This window comes from Triticum aestivum, chromosome 5B (assembly GCF_018294505.1).
Source record: "Triticum aestivum cultivar Chinese Spring chromosome 5B, IWGSC CS RefSeq v2.1, whole genome shotgun sequence".
Lineage (NCBI taxonomy): Eukaryota > Viridiplantae > Streptophyta > Magnoliopsida > Poales > Poaceae > Triticum > Triticum aestivum.
Genome location: NC_057807.1, coordinates 435,875,262 through 435,889,489, shown reverse-complemented (window position 1 = coordinate 435,889,489; position 14,228 = coordinate 435,875,262). Strand labels below are relative to the sequence as shown.

Genomic DNA, 14,228 nt, shown 5'->3' with positions numbered 1-14,228 from the left:
CCGTGAAAATGTTCAAGATGGAGACATAGAGATTTGCAAAGTGCACACGGATCTGAATGTCGCAGATCCGTTGACTAAACCTCTCTCGCGGGCAAAACATGATCAACACCAGAACTCTATGGGTGTTCGATTCATCACAATGTAACTAGATTGGTGACTCTAGTGCAAGTGGGAGACTGTTGGAAATATGCCCTAGAGGCAATAATAAAAGTATTATTATATTTCATTGTTCATGATGATTGTCTTTTATTCATGCTATAACTGTATTATCCGGAAATCGTAATACACGTGTGAATAAATAGACCACAATATGTCCCTAGTGAGCCTCTAGTTGACTAGCTCGTTGTGATCAACAGATAGTCATGGTTTCCTGACTATGGACATTGGATGTCATTGATAACGGGATCACATCATTAGGAGAATGATGTGATGGACTAGACCCAATCCTAAGCATAGCACAAAGATCGTGTAGTTCGTTTGCTAGAGCTTTGCCAATGTCAAGTATCTCTTCCTTCGACCATGAGATCGTGTAACTCCCGGATACCGTAGGAGTGCCTTGGGTGTATCAAACATCACAACGTAACTGGGTGACTATAAAGGTGCATTACAGGTATCTCCGAAAGTATCTGTTGGGTTGACACAGATCGAGACTGGGATTTGTCACTCCGTATGACGGAGAGGTATCTCTGGGCCCACTCGGTAATGCATCATCATAATGAGCTCAAGGTGACCAAGGTGTTGGCCATGGGATCATGCATTACGGTACGAGTAAAGTGACTTGCCGGTAACGAGACTGAACAAGGTATTGGGATACCGACGATCGAGTCTCGGGCAAGTAACGTACCGATTGACAAAGGGAATTGCATATAGGGTTTTGATCGAATCCTCGACATCGTGGTTCAACCGATGAAATCATCGAGGAGCATGTGGGAGCCAACATGGGTATCCAGATCCCGCTGTTGGTTATTGCCCGAGAGTTATCTCGGTCATGTCTGCGTGTCTCCCGAACCCATAGGGTCTACACACTTAAGGTTCGGTGACGCTAGGGTTATTAGGAAGACTAGTATGTGACTACCGAATGTTGTTCGGAGTCCCGGATGAGATCCCGGACGTCACGAGGAGTTCTGGAATGGTCCGGAGGTGAAGTTTTATATATGGGAAGTTGTCATACAGACACTGGAAAGTTTCGGGGGTCTATCGGTAATGTACCGGGACCACCGGAGGGGTTCCGGGGGTCCACCGGGAGGGGCCACCCCTCTCGGAGGGCCACATGGGCCGCAAAGGGGAGGGAGCCAACCCCTGGAGGGCTGGGCGCGCCCCCCACCTTGGGCCCATGCGCCTAGGGTTGGGGGGAAACCCTAGTGGGGGCGCCCCCCTTGCTTGGGGGGCAAGCCCCCCTCCCTTGGCCGCCGCCCCCCTCTAGATCCCATCTAGAGGGGCCGGCCCCCCTTGCCCCTTCCCCTATAAATAGAGGGGTGGGGGGAGGGCTGCATACACATCTCCAAGGCGCAGCCCCTCCCCTCCCCAACACCTCTCCTCCTCCATAAGCGCTTGGCGAAGCCCTGTCGGAGTACTGCTGCACCAACACCACCACGCCGTCGTGCTGCCATTGGAGCGAGCTTCCTCAACCTCTCCATCCCCCTTGCTGGATCAAGAAGGAGGAGACGTCTCCCATCCCGTACATGTGTTGAACGCGGAGGTGCTGTCCGTTCAGCACTTGGACATCGGTGATCTGAATCACGCCGAGTACGACTCCATCATCACCTTGCAAGCTTCCGCACGCGATCTACAAGTGGTATGTAGATGCAAACTCTCTCCCGTGACTCGTTGCTTAGATGAACTCATAGATGGATCTTGGAGAAACCATAGGAAATATTTAATTTTCTGCAACGTTCCCCAACATTTTAACAATTCGGGCACTGAGCGCAAAGATTCTGGAAATTACAGCAAGATCAAATAACTATCACCCAAGAAGATCCAATAGGTTTAACTTGGCACAAACACTAATTAAAAGATAAAATCACATCTAAACAGAGGCTAGATGGATTATTTATTCCTAAACAGAAGCAAAAACAAAAAACATAAAATAAAATTGGGTTGCCTCCCAACAAGCGCTATCGTTTAACGCCCCTAGCTAGGCATAAAAGCAAGGATAGATCTAGGTATTGCTATCTTTGGTAGGCAATCCATAAGTGGCTCGCATGATATATTCATATGGTAATTTTATTTTATTTCTAGGGAGGTGTTCCATGCCCTTCTTTAAGGGAAATTGGAATCTAATATTCCCTTCCTTCATATCAATAATTGCACCAATCGTTCTAAGGAAAGGTCTACCAAGAATAATAGGGCATGAAGGATTGAAATCTATATCAAGAACGATAAAATCTATGGGCACATAATTCCTATTTGCAACAATAAGCACATCATTAATTCTTCCCATAGGTTTTTTAATAGTGGAATCCGCAAGATGCAAGTTTAGGGTGCAATCATCAAAGTCGCAGAAATCTAGCAAATCACACAAAGTTTTGGGAATAGTGGAGACACTAGCACCCAAATGACATAAGGCATGAAACTCATAATCTTTAATTTTAATTTTGATAGTAGGTTCCCATTCATCATTGAGTTTCCTAGGGATAGAAACTTTCAACTCAAGCTTTTCTTCATAAGATTGCATCAAGGCATCAACAATGTGTTCGGTAAAGGCCTTATTTTGACTATAAGCATGAGGAGAATTTAGCACGGATTGCAACAAGGAAATACAATCAGTTAAAGAGCAATTTTCATAATTAAATTCCTTGAGATCCAATATAATGGGTTTAGCAACATCTAGATTTTTATTTCTTTCAATCCCACTTTTATCAATTTCATCATCAAGATCTAAAAACTCCGAATTCTTAGAACGCCTTCTAGGTAAAGGAAGATCATATTTAGTTTCATCAAGATTCATATTGCAAAATAAAGATTTAATAGGGGACACATCAATAACTTTTACATCTTCATCTTGATTTTCATAGGGATTCGGTTTAGCAGCCATCTTATTGACTAAGGTAGCTTGCATATCTGAAATCTCAGCGGTCATCTTTTCAAGACGAGCAATTTGGGCCCTTATACCATCAAATTCTTTAGACATATCATTGAGTTCTTTATTCATATAGCTCATAAGACTTTTTTGTTCCTTAAGTTCGTTTCTAAAGAAATTATTGTGCTCAAATTGCAAAACCATAAACTTTCTGACATTGCTTTCAATCTCCTCTAGCCTTTTAAGGTGACGGTCACCAAATCTAGGTAGAGCCATCGCAACAAATAAGCAAACTAACACACGAACAAACAAAAAGGCAACGGGAAAAAGAGGAGGAGAAAGGGAAAGAGAGGGCGAATAAAACGGCAACGGTGAAGTGGGGGAGAGGAAAACGAGAGGCAAATGGCAAATAATGTAATGCGAGAGATAGGGATTGCGATGGGTACTTGGTATGGTTGACTTGCTTGCGTGAGCCTCCCCGGCAACGGCGCCAGAAATTCTTCTTGCTACCTCTTGAGCACTGCGTTGGATTTCCCCGAAGAGGAGAGGATGATGCAGCAAAGTAGCGTAAGTATTTCCCTCAGTTTTTGAGAACCAAGGTATCAATCCAGTAGGAGACCACACACAAGTCCCTCGTACCTACACAAAACGATAGCAACTCGCAACCAACGCGATTAGGGGTTGTCAATCCCTTCACGGCCACTTACGATAGTGAGACTGATAGAGATGATAAATAATATTTTTGGTATTTTTGATAGATAGATGCAAAGTAAAAAAAAGTAAAAGCAAAGTAAAAACAAAGCAAGTAAATAAAGTGATAGAGATTGATATGATGTGAATAGACCCGGGGGCCATAGGTTTCACTAGTGGCTTCTCTCAAGAGCATAAGTATTCTACAGTGGGTGAACAAATTACTGTTGAGCAATTGACAGAATTGAGCATAGTTATGAGGTTATCTAGGTATGATCATGTATATAGGCATCACGTCTGAGACAAGTAGATCGAAACGATTCTGCATCTACTACTATTACTCCACTCATCGACCGCTATCCAGCATGCATCTAGAGTATTAAGTTAAAAACAGAGTAACGCCTTAAGCAAGATGACATGATGTAGAGGAATAAATTCATGCAATATGATAAATATCCCATCTTGTTATCCTCAATGGCAACAATACAATACGTGCTTTGCAACCCTTTCTGTCACTGGGTAAGGACACCGCAAGATTGAACCCAAAGCTAAGCACTTCTCCCATTACAAGAACTACCAATCTAGTTGGCCAAACCAAACGGATAATTCGAAGAGACTTGCAAAGACCCTTTCTGTTACTGGGTAAGGACACCGCAAGATTGAACTCAAAGCTAAGCACTCTCCCATTCCAAGAACTACCAATCTAGTTGGCCAAACCAAACGGATAATTCGAAGAGACTTGCAAAGATAACTCAAAGATTGCTCGGGTTCAGTAACGCGTAGCCTGCAGTGCAATCGCTCGGGTTCAGTTAGGCAAATGCCTCGCTCGGGTTCAGTTAGAGCCCAACGCTTCGCACCCACGCGCATACGTGTACGAGAGAAATGCACATCGCTCGGCCCCCGACCATCCACCATCACCGGGAACTCCCCGATATTGTCCTCGCCCTTGCTTCTACAATGGTTTTTCCGTCATGGAAGGCCCAAAGAATGTCATGCAGCTGCGTCTCCGGTCCGCCCAGGAAGAAAAGCCCATTTTCTGTCATGATTGTTAATCATAGAAGTAGGACCCCACCACATCTATGATGATACCGGGTTTTGTCACAATTATCGTCATAGAAGTGTTATAAGCAAGACAGAAAAAATCGTTCGGCCCAAAATGTCACGGATGTGTCTTTTTTTGTAGTGACATCCCACACGGTGAATCCCAGACAAACGTATCTGTTCGCATGTACATCACACACAATTTTCCCTATCAAAATTGTCTGTGATAGCGTTGCCATTGCGAACGATATTAATAATTTTATCATTTACATTATTAAATGCATCACGCACGGTGCCTAGAAGAAATTATGTTGCATAGGCTGTGTATCACACACACTTTTTATGTGGAAAACGTTTGGTGTAGGTAGCCTAATGCAAAGAGTTTTCTAGAGGAAGTCGTGTGTGATTGTTCATTAATCCAAGACGTTTACTTCCTAGAAACTATGTGGGTTGTCTGAGGTCATCGCCCACGGTGTTGTCTAAATAATCGTCTGCAATAGAAAACCCCAATGAGCAGGCAAATTGGCCTATTATTATTAATACGTTAACAATCAAATTCACATTTCGTATTAAGCACACAATATATTTGATTTTCGTATTACAGAACCAGAATTTCATAATTGAAATACATCAGAGTATAGGATGTTGATAATGCGACACTACAATGAGAGATCCTTCAACGAAACTGTGTGTGATGCATTAATCACAAACAGTGATGTAATAAAACCGTCAAAAATATACAAAACGTTTGCAATGGCGTAGCCAACAAACATGTTTCAGATTATAGTTGCGTGTGCGATGTGTGGCATATGATTCACTCGAATGAACTGTTTGCGATGAGCTTAACAACAAAAACGGGCAGCCAGATGAAGGTGTTTGCAATACACGGCATACAGTTCACCCGATGAACTGTTTGTGATAAGCAAAGATAACAGAAACGGTCAGCCAATTCAAGGTGTGTGTGATATACGGCATATGGTTTACTTGATTTAATTGTTTTCGATTAGGCAACAAAACATAAATGGTCAGCTAAATCAAGGTGTGTGCGATAGAGGGCATACAGTTCATTCTGATGAACTGTTTGCATTCAGCGAAAAGAACAAAAATGGTTCAACTTGACAAGATGTGCGTGATACGCGGCAAACAGGACTGTAATCAGAAATGTCATTTCGCACACATAGGTGGCAAGTTTCCTCGCGGAACCATGAGGTTTTTTGAGGGAACCTCCGGTTTGTAAGAAGTTTATACCAAAACTTTTCCTAACTTTGATTAATTTTTACCACAGCATGTTGGTGCCATGTCATTGTACCATGCCAAGTTTCATGATTTTCAGGTGAGTTTTGGATTTAAAATAATTTGAAAACCAGGTTTCTCAATGTTTACTGTCGAGTCGACACTGCCTTGGATAGGTTTTTTCCTCGTGGGTCGTAAATGTTAGAATCCAAATATGACACTACCATGCAACTTTTCTTATTAAGAATTACATCTCATTTGGTGTGCTAGCTGAAAATAAGTTTGTGGGTGTTGCGGGCGCTAAGAACTTGCAGGTTCTGTACCTCATACTAAAAATCATATATAAATAGAATAGTCTTGATACTTCAGATTTCCAAACAGTCATAAAGGGAAGATTTTTAAACACCCATACTACATGTATTCTAAGTTCACACTGAATTTATTCTACCCTTGATTATTTTCTTTCTTTTTCTGCCTCATATCTTCTATGCTTCTTTGCACATGAACCCTTCTTTGTTGCACAAATCTGTTGCACATCCACATAACAAGCAAGACACATGTTGTAGCACATATATGTATAGAAGATAGAAAGACAATATGCATTTAGTTTAGAACAGAAATATGAGAAATAACCTTAAATAAATTCAGGGATAGTAGTTTAGCAGACAACATAGTAAGACAAGAACTCCGGCGACATCATGTCAGACGCGTTGTTAGTGACATTGACTAAGCCGGGGTCGCCGAGGTCCTTCCACACGACCAACATGTGTTTCACAGCCCCGATCAGTCGGTGCATGGGAAAAACCTGAACCAGGAAGAATTCAGGGAGATTTGATGGTCCTATCCATGGCCCTGCTATTGCTGTTCTAGATGCAAATTATGAGAAAAGCCCGTGGCTGCAGCTACTACCGCCTGTGCACCACGCACAGAGCCAACAGACAACCTGTGCGTACCACACGCGAAGCCCCGGCCGCCTCCCCGTGACCCTGCTATGCCTCCGCCACTGGGGGAGACACACGAGACACCATAGATGGGAGGGGTACAGCGAGATGAAGATGAGGCACAGCAGGGGTGTGGGGAGGAACCCTAGCACGAGGCAGCTCCTGGTCAATCCGCCAATGCGCCGCTAATCCCCGCCTCTCCGGACACCCCACAACCACTATCGAAGGAGTAGTGGAGTCACCGGCGTCCCCTTGAAGACCACTCGATGGCAAGGACAAAATCAAGTGAGGAGGGGATGGAGGATCACACTAATGGGAGGTCATGCGATGGCAAGCCGGATGTCCAGTGCTCGGTTGGGGGTGAGGCGATCCGAATGAGATCTGTTTTTCGTTTTGTGCATGATTGTCAGGGTCGTGGCCGCTGGGCGCATGGGGATGGCAAAGTTTTCATCCGTCTCCTGAAATTGCTAAATGCACCTTTGACGAGGCCTATTGTTATATTTGACAGTTAGATATAAATTACTGAATCTAATCATGTGGCTCTAATTGCTGCGGGTTGTTGTGTGTACGTTAGATGGGGTGCATTTAGAGAAGAATATATTTGCTTGTTTAATAGTAGTAGAGACGAATCTGCTTTTTTCACATGTTCTGCTTTATGCGAGGACAATAAAACATAAAGAAAGTTATTTTTTCTTCCTGGAAACTTAGAAAAAAAGCAAGCACAATGTGAACCCAAAAGCCAAGAAAATAAATCCAGTAGCATGTGTAAAGAAAGGGAAAAAACGTGTTTCCAACAGGTGCGCCCAACATGCGATATATGGTGGTGCTAGGGCGCACCACATGGCGCCCGAATAGAGCTCGATGGGAGACAACCTGAAGGGTTACCCGCTAATTAGGCTCTCCCATGCATGTACGTAGTCATTGTTTTTTAAGTGTGATAGGCCTGACTAATTGTAATGATTTACTAAGGCTAATTTCCTCAACCTGACATGAGACAGAGATACATCGGAAGATATCATTTTCATGATAATTATATGATGGCATGTCATTTTTTTACTATGCCATCGTGCTCATTTTTTATTACATGCATTGCACCAATATTTCATTAGTGGTCATAGGATATTATTTGATCTACCATGAAAAAAAGAATACTATTTGATCTAATATTGACGATATTAGTGCCACTTATAACTATTTTGATTTATAACAATATTAGAATAATTTTAATTTGTGCCATCATTAGAATCTCATCATTGGTGACGGCACTTGAATCCCATCATGGGGTCGGGAGCCCAAATTTTGTACTTGCAACATATTGGGTTGCCCTGTTTTATCTACCGAAATGGCATAGGCACTTGAATTGAGATGATCCTATATCCCTAAAGAAATAAAACATATTTTCACATCCTCCCTCGCTTAGTCATATTGAGAAGTCAAATTAAAAAGAATATTTTGGGATATCAAACTCCATTGGTCTAATATGAAATTAGTGCCTTTATTCAGAATTTTTTTTACAATCATGCCTAATGCAATATCGTAACTGACAATCTTTTTTCCACCACTGGCAAATGTAATGGACACATTAGTGTGTTTATATACTCATGTAGTCTAGTAGCTTCCAATGAGATTTAAGAAAAGTGGACACTCGAACAATGCAATACCTTCTGTTGTGATATTTTTGTACCACCTTAGGTAGATGTATGCACTTTAATGTACATATATATACAAAACTATTCTTAGAAAGAAATGTTGATTTGTGGTTTTATAATTTCTCTGTCTCTCTCACTGTCTATCTCTCTATCTACCGCTTGGTCTTCTTCTTGCTAGTAACTATACTCTCCACCTTAACATATGGATCGTCATGTAGATTACGGCACTCAGTCGGGCGATGATGCTGGGGGTACATCACATATTTTACCACATGCTAGCATATTAATTGATCACTAGTAGTAATTATAAAATCTAACTAACTTGATATGTATTGATATGTAGATGAGATGAAGTCAAATGATTTATCTTCAGCTTCATCTGTATCATCTTCTTCTACAGAGAATCCGAATGGTCCTCATCTTCTCTTGTTCCCTTTTTTAGTAAAAATTCTCATACATCTTACCTGCAAACAAGTGATTTACTTATATTCTAATTTCAGAGAGTCATGTGCAACTCAATATCACCAACGAGAATGTAGATGATGAAATTATAACAAATCTGAGTTCACCTAAGACAGACAGCCCAAAAACTGACAAGGAAGCACAACTTAAGATGGTGAGGAAGATTGCGAATAAAAAGAAAAAGAAAAGGCATGAAGAATTAGACGAGGAAGAGGAGGATGGGGAGGAGGAGGAGGACGAGAGTGAAGTAGAGGACGACGAGAAGAGGAAGAGGAGGAGGATAGTGAAGACGAGGATGAGTGAAGAAGTATAATTTCCTCTGTAGTATTTCCTTTCTAGTGGCAACCTTCCTTTTTGCTCCTGGGGAAAGTTTAGTATTAGCCACTTAGTCGTTGTGTGAAGAAGCAATGGTGGGCTCTCAATAGCTGCCTTGTGAGCAGTCCGTGTACACCATTACACTATCTAGGGTAGCATTTAGGAAAAACATTATTTTTTGTCTTCTTTGCTATTTGGACTTTTGAGTTGTAGTCTTTCCATGATATCATTGCAGCTATAAAGAACCACCTCCAGAAGTTGGTTATGGTATCCCGACATTAATCCTCAACAACGCCTAAGATCATAAGCATTAGAAGTAGCAACACCCGTGCATCCATGGAGACACCGATAACATCCTTTTGTCCAACCATCTACACAACGTTCAAAATGTCACGACTGTTTCTTTTTTTGGTAGTGACATCCCACACGGTGAATCTCAGACAAACGTTTCCGTTCGCATGTACATCACACACAATTTTGGCTATCAAAATCCCCTGTGATAGCGTTGCCATTGCGGACCATATTAATAATTTTATCGTTTACGTTATTAAATGCATCATGCACGGTGCCTAGAAGAAATTGTGTTGTATAGGTTGTCTATCACATTCACTTTTTTCTGCGGAAAACGTTTGGCGTAGGTAGCCTAATGTAAAGAGTTTTCTAGAGGGAGTCGTGTATGATTGTTCATTGATCCAAGACGTTTACTTCCTAGAAACTGTGTTGGTTGTGTGAGGTCATCACCCACGGTGTTGTCTCAATAACCGTCTGCAATAGAAAAACCCAATGAGCAGGCTAATTGGCCTATTATTATTAATACGTTAATAATCAAATTCACATTTCATATTAAGCACACAATATATTTGATTTTCGTATTACGGGACCAGGATTTCATAATTGAAATACATCAGAGTACAGGATGTTGATAACGCAACCTAATTGCAAACGGTTATGTAATAAAACCGTCAAAAATTATACAAAACGTTTGCAATGGCGTAGCAACAAACACGTTTCAGATTTTACTTGCGTGTGCGATGCGTGGCATACCATTCACTCGAATGAACTGTTTGTAATGAGCTTAACAACAGAAACGGGCAGCCAGATGAAGGTGTGTGCAATATACGGCATACAGTTCACCCCGATGAACTGTTTGTGAGGAGCAAAGATAATAGAAACGGTCAGCCAGATCAAGGTATGTGTGATATACGGCATACGGTTTACTTGATTGAATTGTTTTCGATTAGGCAACACAACATAAATGGTCAGCTAGGTCAAGGTGTGTGCGATAGAGGGCATACAGTTCATTTCGATGAACTGTTTGCGTTCACACTACTAGAAAAAGGGCTACTAATGGCGCACTTAATTTGGCCATTAATGGCGCATTAGAGGTGCGCCATTACTAGCACGCCATTAGTAATATTTACTAATGGCGCACCACTGGTGCGCCATTAGTATCTGGTATACTAATGGCGCACCAACAGTGCGCCATTAGTGTAGGGCATGGTGCGCCTTTAGTATGCCTCCCAGGGGCCATGTATAGCCAGGTGCTTTGGCATACTAATGGCGCACCACAACGTGATGCGCCATTAGTAACCTCGGCATACTAATGGCGCACTGCTTAAGGATGCGCCATTAGTATCCTCTGGAATACTAATGGCGCACTGTTATGTGATGCGCCATTAGTATGAATATTAGGTTTTTTTAATTTTCTAATTTTCTGTTTTTTTCACAGGTTACAAAATGTATAATTGGACAAAATATAGACAGCACACATCAACAACAGATTCATCGAATACAACAGAAGATTAGTCTCTGAATACAATTCATCATATTAGTCTCCGAATACAATTCATCATATTAGTCTCCGAATTGAAAAGACCGAACAAAGATAGAACATTATATTACAAGTCTCGAGACCGCGAGTAGCGAGTTTGTCTTCACATTACAAGTCGATATCGATCATCTAAACTACCATCACATAGAAGACAGCTGCGGTCATCACGATGAGCATCATCACGATGAAACTCGTCTTCATCCGGTTCCTCCAACGCTCCCTCCCCTCTCGCGCTAGATAGCGGGCGTATCTAGATTCGGCCTCGGCCCTAGTGGTGTACCCTTTGTAACTGTTACCGCTGAATCGGTGAACCTGTCTCCGACACTCCTCCCAGTCATCGTAGACTCCGGGAACCTTACCCTTGTACACGACATACGACGGCATCACTATGCACTAGCCAAATGAAACGTTAGTACCAATTCATAGACAATACATAAGCAATATATAAGTATGCAACAGAACGATCGGAAGAGAAAAGCAAGACATTAATAGAATCGATTACATCTAAGTTGAACGACTCTCGAAACCAAAGAGACATACTACAAGTTCATTAAAGTTTAATTACAACATGAGCCAATCGATGTTTCAGAACTAGACACAGCATCACTGCTTTCGACTCGACTCAAGGGACCGGAGCGTGGATGAAGCCGCCGTCTATCGTGGGAGTCATGAAATTACGGGCGTTGTTAGCCTGCATTTGTAGCATTCCGTCTATCTCACTGTTGGACGGTTGATTTCTGAGGTAGAACTGCCCCGAGGTACGAAGGACATCTTGATGGATGATTTCCGCAAACTCCGACTGGATGCGAAAGAATTCTTGTCTGATGTCCGCGTCCTGGATTGCCGACACGCTTGCGGCCCAATCTTTGAGTTTACTCGGTAGCAGAAGTTGATGATGGTCCCGTACGATCGCCCGCATGTGATGGATGGTGTAGTAGGCACCCTTCTGACCGCCAGGCGGCTGCTTGACGCGGCAGAACGTCGTATTGTGGGAGAACACGTGCTTGCCGTACTTACGAATAGGCCTGTTGAAGGTGCCTCCAGATTGGGCGTAGCCGGGGAGAACATCATCAAGAACCTTCTTGACATTTGTGTAGTCTACGTTCGACTGACGGTCCGGGTCGAAATACGTGGCCATGGAATATTTGGGACTTAGGAGGATGAGCGTGCAATGTGTGTCACTGCAGAAAACACGAAATGTTAAAAGAAAAATGATCGAAATCTAAGAATTCGTATGTTACGGGACGGTTGAGGGGAGGACTTACTCGGGAAAGTAAGGCACGAGGAAGTTATCCTTATCTGGGTTTGCCAGAATGACGCCTTCGAGGTAAGAACTCGCGACTTGCCGGTCCCCAGCGCTGCCCAAGATCTTGGCACGCATGTAGAAGGGGTCGACTATCACGATGTCTGGGGTCTTGTCGCGAATGATCCGCATCTCCATACTCAACGAAAATAGCCGAACGAAGGTGTAGTGCAGCGGATGAAGGTTCAACATAGCGTGGATGTCATCAAACCGCAGGACGATCGTACCCCCGATGGAGTTATCCACAAAGCCCTTGCCCTCTGGCACCTTGGCCACGAAAACCGGGTATGCCACATCCTTCTCTTTGAGACGCCGCTTCTCCAAAGAAAGAACACTGTCATGCAGACTCCGCATAGAACCGGCTGCAACATCGAGCATATTTCTCGGTAGCATCTGCCTACCCGCCACATGCACCCTCCTCATTAAATCCTCAGGTGAAGGTGGCCCGTCCTGAGCACGGATCGTACTCGGTGCCGGCTGGACCGCACCCTTGTTTGTCTTTCTTTTGCGTGCCTTCTTCTTCTCCTGTAATGGGACCGAGTTCTGCTCACAGACCGCCTTCTTGAGTGTGTTGGGGCTGAGAATATTTCGCACCTCGCCTATCTGAGACTCGGTGAAGTCGGCAGCTGGAGGCGTCTCCTGAGAGCTGAACGGCAGACGACGCCTGTTGCAACTTGGCTTCTCCGCGGTACCAGCTAGATCGCGCACGTCTTTTGTTGGGTTGGGTTCTTGAGAAGGAGGCCCCATGAAGTCGCCACCGTACCCATGATCGGCAAAGTACTGATCGACGTTGCCGAATGTATCGTCGTCGTCGTCGTTCTGATCCTGTGCCATATGCATGTTTGGATCCAGTGGCATAGGGATGTCCGGCACCATTGCGGCGGTCTTGCCATGGGGCCGACTTGGCGTCGGCACGACTGGCGGTGTTGTCTTTGGGGTGGTGTCCCCTGCCCCCAAACGAATCTAGCTCTTCGGCCAAAGCAGGGGCCAGCCGATCAGGCAGGCGCTGAGGGTCATCACGTCATCATCGTCAGCCCCGACGGGTCGAATCGGAGGTAGCAACTCGTCGCAGCCTGGCAGCACCCGAACCAGTTGAACCCTAAACAAGTTGGGTGGCATCTGGGTACCGTGGAACAAGGGTTTGCCCGGTTGAACGATTTTGCCCTTGGCGACATCGACCAACTCGTTGTTCACGAAGTGCAGGAGAGTGCACGGAACGTCGGTGGCGCCCTGCGAAAACATTTAGGGCGTCAGGGATGCCCAGTCAAAGGCAAGGAGATGAAGTCCTCGTCCGAGAGAGGCTTAATTAGTTACCGTGATGATGGCGTCGAGCTCGGCTAATGTCGAGGCACCGCCAACGGCGGGCGTGCAGTTGACGGAGAGGCCGCTTGCTGCAGAGGTGCCGGCCGGCGTACACACGGGTGCATTAAGCTCCCGTGCCGGCGTCGGTGATACCAATGCCGCCTCCGCCGGAGACACCAATGGCCCCGGCATCGCGTTCTGCGAGTTGCTGGCCGTGAAGCTAGGAATCGGGGGCGGCCCCTGTTGGCCGCCCGCAATCCACGCACTCAACCCCGAGATCAAGGTAGGCACAATGGCGGTGATCGCCGCTCCGAGTTGTTGTTGCACTTGCTCATGGACAATCTCCGGAATCCGCGCCACCTGTGCCTTGAGTTCTTGAACCTCGCGCGCCTGGCTTTCCGAGCTGGTCTTTTTCTCCTTTCGCCCACCAGTGTTATAGTAT

At 44.3% G+C, this 14,228-nt stretch overlaps 1 protein-coding gene across 1 annotated transcript; it reads left to right on the top strand.

The window, feature by feature from the left end:
• The first annotated feature begins 8,686 nt into the window (after positions 1 to 8,686).
• LOC123116334 (DNA topoisomerase 1) lies at positions 8,687 to 9,514 on the top strand. The gene is made up of 3 exons (XM_044537299.1): positions 8,687 to 8,824; positions 8,917 to 8,985; positions 9,074 to 9,514. Exons 1-3 carry the CDS (start codon positions 8,776 to 8,778, stop codon positions 9,346 to 9,348), a joined length of 393 nt encoding a protein of 130 aa, XP_044393234.1. The 5' UTR covers positions 8,687 to 8,775; the 3' UTR covers positions 9,349 to 9,514.
• The last annotated feature ends 4,714 nt before the right edge of the window (positions 9,515 to 14,228 follow it).